At 45.1% G+C, this 13,382-nt stretch overlaps 1 protein-coding gene across 1 annotated transcript; it reads right to left on the bottom strand.

Annotated features, from left to right (window-relative positions):
* Positions 1-1,490: 1,490 nt before the first annotated feature.
* On the bottom strand, positions 1,491-13,338 carry LOC144154829 (uncharacterized). Its single transcript, XM_077685923.1, has 5 exons — positions 10,631-13,338; positions 8,970-9,104; positions 6,585-6,719; positions 4,533-4,793; positions 1,491-2,767 (listed from the first exon to the last, which is right to left on the bottom strand). Exons 1-5 carry the CDS (start codon positions 12,255-12,257, stop codon positions 1,986-1,988), a joined length of 2,940 nt encoding a protein of 979 aa, XP_077542049.1. The 5' UTR covers positions 12,258-13,338; the 3' UTR covers positions 1,491-1,985.
* Positions 13,339-13,382: the final 44 nt, after the last annotated feature.

Raw genomic sequence — 13,382 nt, 5'->3', positions numbered from 1 at the left:
AACTGGGCAGCCATTACGCTAATTTTTCAATGTTAGCATAATTTTCTAATTCCGAACTAGTGGCTAATGTAACTAATAGCCCAACACATTCGGGGTGTTAAGTACATTTCTGTTGCTATTCGACTTGTAAGATGTTTGTCAGCATCCATCCAAAACCAAATACCTCGCGATAAGAATTCCCCAAAGCATTTTAAAACAAGTTTTGCATTCATTCATTTATTCATTCCTTCATATCAGCCCTGTTCGGGATTTTACAGGAGTGGAATGAAAATAACAAGAAGAAACCATGGATGCCAATAAGTTCAAGCATTGAACCAAAAAGCCATACAACAAAATACAACATACGTGTGAAAGTAATGATGGATCGGCTTACCAACTTTCACTACGCCACCATAGACAATAGAGACACAGCATATATACATATACACATACACACATAGATATACACATACACATATTTGTACACACATATACAGATATACAAAAATGCATACATATAAACCATTCACTAAAGGTTATGACAAAGAGAGCTGGCTTTAAGAATAAAAAATGGGTCCAATCCACGTTGTCAAGGTGGTTGGAAAGCAAAGCTTTAAACGGCACCCACAACAATTGGTCATGCGACTTCACTTGAATTCACAAACATAACTCTACACACAGTGAAATCAGAGATTCTGCCAGCCATTACCTGGAATTCGCGGGGGGGGGGTCCCAAACGCACCAGCAGCGTTAGCCCCGGCCGGGCTAGAGCAGCAGATGCCGCCGCTGTAGCCCGGCCGTGCGTCGACAGAAAACAGAGAGGAGCGTCTTTCCAAAAATGAGACAGCGGAACCTAGCCATCCTGATGTGCTACCTAAGGGCTGCAACACAGGACAAAAGCGCAGACACCAAACAATTCGGCATGTGAGCTTAGCGATTCCCATTTACACAGATTTAAACTAGTTAGTTTAGTAAGTTTGAGAATTGCAAGAAAGCTGAGGGAACTTTTATGATCAATATTTATCAGAACTACTTGCTCCTTTTGCATTTTGTAATACCACTTAAAACACAACCGAATTGGTATTCACCGATTTAGAAAACGAAGACTTATTCGTGGCAAGCAGTGAACAAAAGTTGGCGTTTCTTTAGAGCCCAGATGTCTGCATGTAGTCTCTACATTTTGTTTTCCCACCCTGCTAAACCAATCCTTAACGTACCTTTGCCATACGACCACTTAATTCATTGGGTCTCGGTTACTCAGGAGGTGCTTTCAAACAAGTTAATCAAGCCATGTGAGGGAAGCGTGCAATAGACACGAAGATGATCCAAAACAACCCCAAAACAACCATCGCTAAAACAGACGACATAGCCGTCTCACCGACGTGCTCATGAGGAGGCTCCTCTACACAGGGAACGCTGGGTGGGTGAATTCACCGCGCCATCTACAGTGTGCTCCGTGAGTGAAACCTTTGCCCCCCTCCCCCCCCCCCTCCCCCTCCCCCTTCTCCCTTCGCCACTGTCTTCGCCGTGTTGGGAGTTTGTCGTCTTGCACACCATGAAAGAACCGTTGGCTGGTAGAGGTAGAAAGCTTTGCTTTAAAAAGGCAGTTGTTGACGTTGAGGTTACAAAGTTACAAGCCTTTACCCCCATGAGGGTTACTTGTTATGGCCCTTTCTTGTTACATGACTTTGTTAGGTTTCAGATCACAATGCTGAAATACAAGTGTGAATGGCATTTGATTGATTGATTGTAGGGTTTAACGCACCGACGCAACTCAGGCGATGAGGCGTGCTGTGGTGGACGGCTCCGGATTAATTTTGACCACCTGGGGATCTGTTACGTGCGTTGAAATCTCGAACACACGGGCGTTTTTGCTTTTTGCCTCCATCAGAAAAGCGGCCGCTGTGGCCAGGAACCGAACATGTGTACTCGTGCTCAGCAGCAGAACGCCTTAGCCACTGAGCTACCGCGGCGGGTGAGTGTGAATGGCAACAGAATGGGTTTCATCAGTCCCGTTCAATCATGTTCGGCATCAGGCATAAAAATGCCTTCTTTTCTTGATTGAACTCAATGTAAATGCAGCTCCTGATAATGTCACTTGGTTCCAGAACTGTAGGAACATCGCTTCCAGACAAAAAACATGGTTTTATGTGCCGAGGAAATGAAGAAGAATCCAAAAATAAAACCTCTCGGCACAGCAAAAAGCACTTGCTGCATCCGCAGCGTGATGCCAGCACTATTTTTTCTATCCTAAAGCAGCCTTTGCACGTTTCCACAAACGTGGTGTCACTCTTTGTGGGCCTCTTATACAGGGTGCTGTGATAGATTTGATGCTTAACTATCAGTTTGTCGTAACACTCAACCTTCTCATAGCCAAGCTCATTCAAAGCATCCCTTTCAGGGGTGCTAAGAATGGCATGCTTGTTGCGCCCAAGCAACGTGGCATCACCCTCCTGAACTGCACTGGAAACTTGTGCATGTTCCAAGAACTCCTTGCAAATGCTCTTCTCATCTTCGGTAAGCATGCATCCAACTGCTAAGCAGCTATCCAGGCACTGCTCCATTACAACACGCTCCACAACCTGGTGAGGTAGTCCATTCGCTGCTGTAATGGACTTTACAAGTTTGCCGTTTCCACCTTCAAACGTGAAACAGGAATTGGCCCACAATGGTCCCAGGTCCCGGACGCTGTCACCAAGATGCAGCAGGGAATGCACGTTGAATGTCGCTGCCGTGGGCTCGAACAATGGTGGTGCGCACCGCTCCACAAAGGCAAACAGGAGGCACTCTGAAATTGATAAAGCATAACAACCAGGGAACAATGTTACAAGAACCATGGGAGTTGCAATTCACCCACACGAAAAAAATGGATGCTAGTGGGTAGCATGTCACATCTGCATCAAACAACATTAATGCCAGCACATATTTATAAAAACATCTGAAATCAGTCATAAAGAGTAAGCACTAAATTGGTGCGCTTAATATTTCACTAAGATAACTTCTTATAGGCACACCAGTCAAAATGACAGCACTTGAAAAGGACATTATGCGGTTAAAAGAAAAAAAAAATCCTGGAGACACCTTTGTCTGCCTAAGTGGATTAAAGATGAAAGCATTCGGGCTTCAGCTGGCATTTTAGGCCTCTGCGCACCTGCCTTGTTCCTGTACTTCTGTGGCTGACCAAGCTCAACCGACATAGAAATTGGCAGTAAACCCCCTTGAAGATGGGTTTACTCTACATGCCTAAGTGGCAGCTGCTGATGGGGAGTTGAACCATCAGTTGCCAAAATCTATGCTGCCTCTGTCGACACCACCATAGTGGAAATTTTCATTGCTGCACTAAGGGTTTTCATTGTTACTGTTTTCATTTTTTATTCAAGAAATTGGCCAAAAATTTCGAACTCCAAGCTCGTATCTCCTTCAAAAAGTTTGGTAACAACCCAGAATACAATGACAGCTAGTGAGTGTACAGGTACCGTCAAAAGTAATTGGAGCATGGGAGCTGTGGCCGAACTGCATAGGAGCGCCGTGTAGCTACACCGGCGGCAAACGAATGGACGACAACACGCATGCGTGGCTGCCGACGCCGATAGCTCATCTAAACTTCTCAACCCACTTATTTTAACATGGCTTCCAGCGTTGTCCGCAGCATACTGGTCCCAGCAATGGCACTGATAGCAGAGGCGGTATTTGGCAGCGTCGCTCACACACTTTCAGCCCACGCAAGCTGCTGGAAAAGTGTCGCAGTCGCAAGTGACAATTTTTCTTTTCTAATATTTTTACATCGGTTTGCTAACAACGCGTCATTGCCGAGACCAGTACGCTGCGAACAACGCTGGAAGCCACGTTAAAAGAAGTGGGTTGAGAAGTATAGAGGGGCTATCGGTGTCGGCAGGCACGCATGCGTGTGTCGTCCATTCGTTTGCTGCCGGTGCAGCTACATTGTACTCCTATGCGGTTTGGCCACAGCTCCCATGCTCCAATTACGTGTGACGGCAACTGTACATGCATGTGCAGATGCACTGAAACTTCTTTTCATAAACATAAGACAGATAATAAATCTGTTTTTGAGAGAACATAATTCCAATTACCGATTCTTTTCACAACACATCACGACCCCCCATGAAAAGAAGAATCGCAATACCCCTCCTTGAAGGTAATCAATGGCATGCGACTGTACTCTGCTCTCTGCACAACCACCACATTCTCTTATGCATAGTAGGGTCATGGTACTGCTCATCAATTGAGGTGTGATTGAGTCTCTCGCTAAGAGGAAGTAGGTCATGATTACATTTCCCCTTCATCAGAAACAGAAAAGCTGCTTTGGCTAAAAATTGAACTCATGCTTGTGTTCACAAAAACAGCATCGTAACCTTAGCTGCCACTGCTGGGGCAGTATTGACAACCATGAATGGTAAGTGTTTTTATAAAATGCCCAGGACAATAAGGGGGATCTTGTCTCAGCTAACAAAGCCTGGATGTGAATTTTTAAAAATTTAACACAGTGCAAATTTTGTTATGTAAAAGCATCACAGTGTTCAGCGAGCAATTACCTGCACGGTCAATTTCTCCTGGGCTGATAGCTTCCTGAAGAAGAATGTGCACTGCTTCCGACAACTTCGACAGGTGGCGCCAATACTCCAGTGGAAGCACACCATCAAGGCAAGGAAGTGCGTAGTACAGGAGCCAATTCCTCCATTCCGTTGCCTTCCACTGAATGCGCACACCGATCGGTCGGGGTAGCCTTGTCACACAATGAGGAGGGTGAATGCTGAGCAATCGCTGATTGACTTTCTTCAAGGTTGGCGGGTCACCTGCATTGAAAAGTTGAGATAAGTACTATTTGTAATCGCTTTCATTGACATTATAACTGCTTCTTATAAAATCCTGACCAATGAGTGCATCAAAACTATGAATAAATTTCGTTCCAATACACCGCTTAAAACAACTGGCTAGGCTTCGTGCTTGTTATGAAAAAAAAAAAAGAACAGAAGTCACAATACATGTATTGCCATAGATTAAATGTTTGATGCTACTAATGTAAAGCTGGGAACAAATCTGTTTATAGGGACCAGTCACTGCTCACAGGGCGTGACGAATAAGTGCACCCAGCGCCACCCCTCGGAATCTTGAGCAAACTTAGGGTCAGTGGGAGCCAGACGCCGGGTGCGCGTTCATATGTTCGACACCTCTCGGTTGTTTGTTTTTGCGATTCTGCGACTGTTTTTGAAAGGTGTCTCGTGCTCGAAAACTGTTCTGGCAAATAGTTTCCCCACACCTCAAGTGCTTCTGTGCGGTTTCTGCACAATTACAGGGCTAGACTACTAGTTTCGGCCTCACGTGCGCGAGAAGAGGCAGACATTGTACGTTGCCAGGCGCAAGTACGCCGTGAAAGAAATTGACGAGAGAGACATCGTAGCGAACTGACATTTTCAGCAAGGGAAGCGTATCTACAGCGCTTCTTTCCAGGTTTTCGTGTACCACGGCTCCAGCGTATACAAAGGCGCTTCACGACAGGGGCGTGTTTGTGTTGTAGCTGTTTTGGCGCACCCACACTACTGTTACTTTTTCTGTGGCCCTTCTCCAGCTCGGTTGGTGTTGTCAGTGATTAACAACGCATTCTAAACGTTATTAGCTGATGACACAAAGTTAATCCAGTTTCACCCAGTGTGCAACCTGCTGATACAGCAGAGCTGCGTGTTGTCTTACGAAGATTCCGTTTAGTTTCGGCTTCTTTCTTAGAGTAATGTTAGTCGTCTTAGCAGTAAATGTGATTCAATTTGTTCCGGCCATTACGTATTCCCCATAAAAGTATTTCCTCCTCCTCTCCCTCCTCTGCTTAAAAAAATAATCTGAACTTTCAGAGTACCCGAACGCATTAAAGGAGTCAAATAACGCGTTTGATATCTTGCCACGCTCTCGCTTGGAATGCGTGGCCGAACACTGTGCTATTTCGGGAACCAAGTAAGGCAGTAGACGGGACGCTTGTTGACATTGATTTAGCACCACCCGGGAATTGCTGTGAGCATATTCCTGTGCCGCCTTCTGGCCTCCATTCGGTGCCGTGAATGTCGCTAAAAAAAGGGTTACTGCTGAAAAAACAATAGTGGCGGAAGCCGTAATACCTTGTGTTCTGTGAATACTACTGCATGCGATTCACAAATACTGCAGTCTGCGATATGTATGAACCACTGAAAGCAAACGTTTTAGTTTTTCGTACTGCAGAAAGCCATTTCTTGTGACGCTCATTCTCCTACGGCTGCCCGGGAAACCCGGGCTGCCCTTCATGATTTTGGCGGTCCTTCACGCAGCAGATGGGGCGCTGCCACGAATTCTTTCCTGCAGCATTTTGATCCTTTCGGACACTGCAGCTTGCCATTATCACAATGTTTTTTTAAAAAACGTCCGCCACAGAGTGCAGAACCGAACGCAGCGTGCGTGTTTTCACATGCACTGAACGGCTGGTCGCGACCTCCACTGACCCAAAGAGGCGGCGCTGCAATTGCGGCAGTGTCCGGTGCCTATAAATAGCATTCGAATATTTTTTCTGCCTATGCAGATTGCACTTCATGCTACCATATGTTGAACCCATGCATGGTACATACCAATGTAGTATGCTGGTATGCTAGTGGGGTTCCCCTTCATCGGGTTGTAGAACATCAGTTCCGTCACTTGCTTGCACACTCCTTGCAGCACACAGTGCATGTAGTCGACACTTACACCATGGACCAAATTGAAACCTATAAAATGTCAAGCATAGGAACAAAACATTGGAGTCAAGAAGTGTGACCCAACTGTTTGCGAAGGCAACTTGTTCCCTCCAAGAAATAGATCAATACTAAATACCAGAGAAGAAACAAATGAATGTTTAGCAAGGTGCCATTAAAGGAGCCATGAAGACAAAATACAAGTTTGGTTTATTAGAAAGGCTGCTTTGTCCTGATAAAAATGATACCGATTTCATCGCAAACTTCCAAAAAATAACGGAGATATTAAAGAAAACGTGTGGAGCTGTGGCGACTCGCTAGCCGGTTTCCAGCAACTTTTCTATGACGTCACAGAATCTTGTTTGGGCGATTGACGGCGGCCGAACTAATCAATCGCCAGGACACGTGACTGGACGATTGTAGTGGGGCCGTCAGTTCCGTTTGATCGAATCACTCGAATGCTAACGTGCACCTAACCCACTGAAAATTATGTTTTTAGTGCTGGCCCATATGACGTCACTCACGCCGAATACACGTCACTGTGGCGCGAAATTTGAAAGTTCTTAAGTATTTCTTGCATTTTTATCGGTTAAAAAACGTCTTTCGTGGCTGGAATGGAGCTGAGTGAGGTACTGAAGCCTAGCGCCTTAAAGTTAAACAAAGTTGTATTTTCTCTTCATGGACCCTTTAAGTGGGCTTGCAGTTTACTTCATACAGAAATGGGAAATGAGAAGTGATTTTTATTAGTAATTTATTGGCACCTCATTTTGCAACATGGAGAGAAGGGGAAACAGCCCAGACACAAGAAGGCTTGCATTCATTTAATTATCAAGAAGTCTACGCTCTTCTTAGTCTGCTGTCTGCATTTCTCAGTGGCCTGGGTAGGCCCTGACAAAAAAAACCCTTAACCAGTTATACCTATACTAACTTGAAAAAATTACTTTAAAAGGGCACTAACAGCTCAACAATTTTATCTTTTGACTGATTTGGTTTTTCCGATATTATTTATCAACAAGAAAAATGCAATCAAAAATGCCATTTCCCTCCTAATATTTTCCCTGTTGATATGCTATCGACTACAACAACTCCTTGGCGAGTCCACAAGACTAAATCGGCGAAATGTTGGCACGATTAACCTGTACATCCCTTCAGTGAACAAAAAAAAAGACGATGGCAACCATGAAATGGGTGAAAATCACAATTTTGAAAGCTGGGATAGAATAAAAACGCATCGCAAGTCAGTGTAACATCATTACAATAGTTGGGCCAGTGGCTGTAAGTGACTCAACGTTCTCTGTTTTCCCAGTAAACAGGGTAAACGTGCACTCATTAGTAAAATAATGAAGTACATGAGAAAAACTGCGGAATGCAGCCACAAATATGATTTTGACTACTCGACATCAGCATCCTTTCAATGCTCTGATTACTCATTGATCACTGATCAGACTACTATTCGTACGTCGCAGACATCACTGCTGACATGATGTAATTGGAGATTTGAAAGTTGGTCAATAATTAAAATCCCTTTATGGTGAGAATGTCTTTAGAAGCCTGAATGTACTTGAGTGAGTTTAAAAAGGCTAGTTTGTTCAAATAAAACAACAATATATGTTGCTTCATTGTCCCTAAGTAATTTGCCTTCCATCCCTAGAATAAATTTAAGGCCAAATATTTGAAACATGTTCATGGAAAATTCTTAGCTTGTTATGCAAGCAAAGAAGGGGGAAAAAGGTGGACAATATTTCTTTGTCCATACCACCGCAAGATTACAACATAAGGAAAATGTGGAAATGCACATTTGCAGACACTAGCTTTTCAGCACAAAAAGCAGTCAAAAATTATACAGATCCACAGCAATAACAGGGATCACTACACTCCTTGCACCCAGAAATGGGCCAAGTTTTGAAGATGGTGATATGCTTTTGCCCCACAGATGTGCCACGCAAAAGTCTTAAAAGTGTAGTTGCATCTAGATGCACAGTGCTACTGGAAATTGGGAGTAAAATTATTTGCCTTCGTATATGAATATTTTTTTAAACGTCTGGAATGATTTAATCACCCCATGTCGATGACAGGACAGTAAAAATGCAATTGCACTCTAGCATGTACCTTTGGTTTCTTTTTAGATGATGTTCAATCAGTGAACATTACGGATTTATTAGTGGAGTAATCGACTAAAGGAATTAACTAATGAGGCTAAACATTTTTAAATGTGATCCAGCCAAGTCTGCAGGAAGCTCCATACAGTAGACAATTTCACAAAACACCCGGTACAGCACTCACCTCGCAGATTCATCAAGGCTGATGGTCCATTGAAGCCGTTGAACCTTTCATCTTGAACAAAGGCCATGTGCATGTCGCGCACAACTCCAAGATGTGTTCTAGGTTCTGTTCGTTGGCTGGTGTAGCGCAAGCTGCCTGGAAGTGAGAATAATTTGCTTGACACATTTCAAATTGCATTTCAGTGTTGATAGCTACTTGCAAAAACGCATGGCATATAGGCAACAGGAGAAAGTGGGGAAAAGTGAACAAGCATGTACTGGGAGTGTATAGTTCCCAGCAACAGTAGCTGCTGAAAACACATACCTGTATAAAAGACCCCTTTTTACACTTCTGGAAAGTAGCAAAATTCACCTGCTCTCAGGGGCTGCTCTGCTAATGTCAGATCTATAGTATAGCTTGGGACGCAGCCAGAGGGGGGTTTTGAACCCCCTTTGAAATTTTTTTCCACGCAGGGTGTAAGCTAGGCTTGGAGTTTCTTCGGCAAAACTCCGCTATTCCAATTTTCCAATAACTCGTAAGCCCCTGCGAAAAGAATATTCGGGCTACGGCCCTGCATGTACCAGTTGATTTTGCAATAGCATTTGTAGTGAAGAATGCAACCAAACAACAAATGTAAGCTGAAGTAAAAATGAGAGAAGCCCTCTGTACGAGTGATTTACTCACCCTGACTTGTGCTCGTATTTGTAGCTTCATTGTGCTCCTCATATTAAACACATTCCAACTAGCCACATTACTTTGCTTATGCAAACATGCCTGCCAATGCAATGTGGCAGTTCAGCTACCCCTCCTAAGTTGTGTTTTTCAGTAGAGCAGGACCAATTTCAATAGCGAAAATGGAGACTGTAGTGTTACAACGACTTGCGCTCCCTAATTGAAGGTTTAGAGAACTCACACTTAGCAAATTTTAAAAAAAAAAAAAAAACTTCTCCTGGCACAGTCACATTCCATGCTGCACTGAGTTTAGTGGCCTTTTAGCATTGAGTATTACTGTCAGCTGTTTTCATGGCAATTCACCACAGTAAAACAAAAAGGTAGCGCCACGCAAAATCTAAATGGGAAATAAAAAAACGGCTTTATTATTTAAATACTCTGGCCCTACTTCATATCTGAACAAAATTTCTGCAAGCAAAGGTTACTGCAACAGTATTCTGTCTAACCCCATTTCCTTTTTAGCTTTCTCAAACGGTGTAGCGGAGCACCTTTAAAGGGTAACCACATGAAGCGACAGCGACGAGCACCGTGAAAAATGTAACTCAATAGGTACAGCACACAGGCAGTGTGGGCGACAGCACCAAGTGAAAAGAATTAACACAGTTCTGCTAATGCTCTCTGTCACTGTTGCTCATTTGTGGGCTGCTTCTGGCAGGCTAAACGTCGCTGTCGTCACCCCCAGTGCCCTTTGCATAATTTTCTAGCTCACCACTTGCCAACACTGCTTGTTTGCTGTACCGATTGGTGTTGGCTGTACCCACTGAGTTGTGTGTTTTTTGCATTGCTCATCGCCGTAGCTGCGTGTGGTTACCCCTTTAGAGTGAAATAAGATTCAGCAATGCAGGTCTGTAGTTAACCTGCAATGAAATTTACACAACATTGTGATAAATTTGAGTGCCACGACAATACCACACTTGGAACTAAGTAATGAATGCTGGCAAACCAATTACCTCCACTGCGGGTAGTCGACGTGAAGCACCGAGGGCAGCCGTGGCAACCGTTGTGAAGAATCATATTCATTACAGCTGCCCGTGCCGGTGCATCCACAGCACAACACAGTACGAACACTCTAGAACAGTGCACAGAACCTTCGTGCTCCCACACAATCGGTGTCATGGCTGAGATTTCGTCCGTGAACCTTGACAGAAAGGTTTGCATTTCGGGGTGTCCGGGCCCAAACCAAAGTCCAGCCAGCACGGGATGTTTAAATCGCACACTCGGTGGGAGTTCATTTAGAGTGAACTGTAGGGGCCACATGGATGTTTTTGAGGACTTGAAGACAGGGCTTCCATCAGTGTTGATAGTAAGGGTGAGATCATCCACACCTAATTTTTCATTTTCCCTCAACTCACGGAATGCTGCACCACTTACAATGTCTGTGACTTCATCGCCGCATTGTTCACTTCGCAATGCAAGGCCTTCTGCGAGGCTGTCCTTGGTGTTTTGCACCAATGTACTCAGCTGCTTTCGCACGTTCAAAGTGATGAAAAAGTTTGATTTGTTACGGGCACTGGCCACCGAAACTTTTCTGTCACAAACTTCGCAGAGTCCATCACCGTTCTCAACTTTCAGCACGTCTCCACACTGCTCACAGCGATACCAGTAGCGAACTACATCCTCCTTTTGTGCTGACCACAGCTTTCGGAACATATATTCGCTCCGTGGTAACACCTCCATTCCTGCAATACTGTTGACTAGTTTTGCCAGGTCACCCAATGCCGACCACGTTAAGCCGTGCGCAATCGCGAAAGACATGGCCATAGCGGCAGCACCTGCTTTTGAAGTGCCAAGGTTAGGCAGCTTTTCAGTGCTTAGCTTAGAGAACGACGATGAAAGGATTTCTTCCTCGGTTAGAGGTGGTAGTGAGGCGCCGGCGGTACCGCTGCTGAAGTGCCAATCTGCATCGTCAAGATCCTCGTCGTCGAGGCTCTCGTAGTCCGGATCACCGTGTTCTAATCCCTGATCGTCGACATCGTCGCAGTGCGGATTCTCGCCGTCGGGGCTCTTGTAGTCCGAATGACCGTGTTCGAGTCCCTGATCGTCGAGATCGTAGCAGTGCGGATCCTCGCCGTCGGGGCTCTCGTAGTCCGGTTCACCGAGTTCAAATCCCTGATCGTCGACATCGTCGCAGTGGGGATTCTCGCCGTCGGGGCTCTCGTAGTCCGAATGACCGTGTTCGAGTCCCTGATCGTCGAGGTCGTCGCAGTGCGGATTCTCGCCGTCGAGGCTCTCGTAGTCCAGATGACCATGTTCCAGTCCCTGACCGTCGAGATCGTCGCAGTGCGGATCCTCGCCGTCATCACGAAAATTTTGCATCGTGTCGTCAAAGGCACGATTTGTGGAATCTTCAGATGCATCGTCCAGCCGTGCGGAGAGATCATCCCGGGAAGTGGCCGATCGTGCCACATCGCTTGCGGCAACGGTAGATGGCCCCGAATCGTCAGTTGGCGCAGTTTCCAGGGCGTGCTGCAGCCGCTGCTTCTTCGAGCGCGCATACCAAGTCGACTTGGGCACAGTGAACTCACTGTTTTCGTGCAAGTACTTTTTGCGCGACTTTCGTTTGGGAGCGCTCGCCATATCCGGAGCGTCGACTATGGCGAGGGCAACTCCGTGAAAGTTGTCGCGTGGGAAAACCAGGAAAACGCTAGGCTTTCATTATCACCTGGATTGGGGTGCCCAGAGAACAGTAAAAGTAAAGCGTGGCTAGGAGGCGGTGCCGTGCCACGGTGCCTACTCAAGCCATAAACGTTGACTCAAGCTGCATCGATAGACGGGGCGCACACTAATTTACCGCAGTTCGCACCGTCTTAATAGCGTTTTCAATTTCAGGTTACGATGTTCTCACGCACGGAGTAGTCTAACGTAACTCAAAACATAGGTAAAAGTTCCGTCGCGCGTAACTTTAATATCTAGGTTAGAAATTATGTCGGACGAAACCTAGAAAAGTGGATGCTACCATTCATATGAAAAAAATCTGATACTAATTTCTAGAACTAGTTCTCGGTTCTGCTGGTCGTAGCTAATTTTTTACTGTATAATGCAGCTCCAATTTCATTTTCGGGTTGCGGCGGACGTATCTTTAATTGTGGGAAAGGGTGTCAGACGTATATTTAATAAACAGTTTCGGTTACGCCGGGTGGCGTAATATTTGGCACTGCGTTTTTTCCAATGCCTCCCATTGGTTTTTTCTGTGGTTTTTTCTTATCCTAGACTGCATAGAGCTATAATTATATAAAACTCTGCCCTTGAGTTTTGACTGCAGACAAATACGAGCAGCAGAATGTAACTTCTTCGTATTGGTGTGTGCTGTGCTACCACCTTGCGCTAAGTGATGATGTAATATCTTCATGAGAAAGAAAAAGAACACAGTGCAAATTCAGTGGTATGTAAAATAAGCAATAAAATGCGCTATGACATTTTATGTAGATACTGCGCTGGGCGCGATGTATTTATTTCATTCGTGTGCATCACGGCGCAATGACTACGGACACTAATTTTTACTCTGTGGCTCTAACTACAAGCTAAAATGAGCAAAATCGCTCACACAATGCAGGCAAACAAGTGTATTATAGTGCCCCTACGTGTCTCGTGCGTCTGACTGTGTGGTACTTTTTTTCTTTGCCTTACTTTCCACCGCAGCTTTAGTAAACTCATTCACAGTCGTCCACAGGCTTATCCGGCACATCAGGTTCGACCTTGGTG

Source organism: Haemaphysalis longicornis, unplaced genomic scaffold (genome assembly GCF_048455015.1).
Source record: "Haemaphysalis longicornis isolate Haplotype H1 unplaced genomic scaffold, Haemaphysalis longicornis Haplotype H1 scaffold_983, whole genome shotgun sequence".
Taxonomy (NCBI): domain Eukaryota; kingdom Metazoa; phylum Arthropoda; class Arachnida; order Ixodida; family Ixodidae; genus Haemaphysalis; species Haemaphysalis longicornis.
This window is presented reverse-complemented; position numbering and strand designations above follow the sequence as displayed.

Bases quoted from the DNA above. Each gene is read 5' to 3' on its own strand.
- LOC144154829 (XM_077685923.1), bottom strand. From the start codon at position 12,257: ATGGCGAGCGCTCCCAAACGAAAGTCGCGCAAAAAGTACTTGCACGAA. The intron at 6,720-8,969 runs GTGAGTGCTGTA...GACATTTTATAG, and splicing joins AGCCTTGATGAATCTGCGAG to GTTTCAATTTGGTCCATGGT. The intron at 2,768-4,532 runs GTAATTGCTCGC...TATCAATTTCAG, and splicing joins AGGAGAAATTGACCGTGCAG to AGTGCCTCCTGTTTGCCTTT.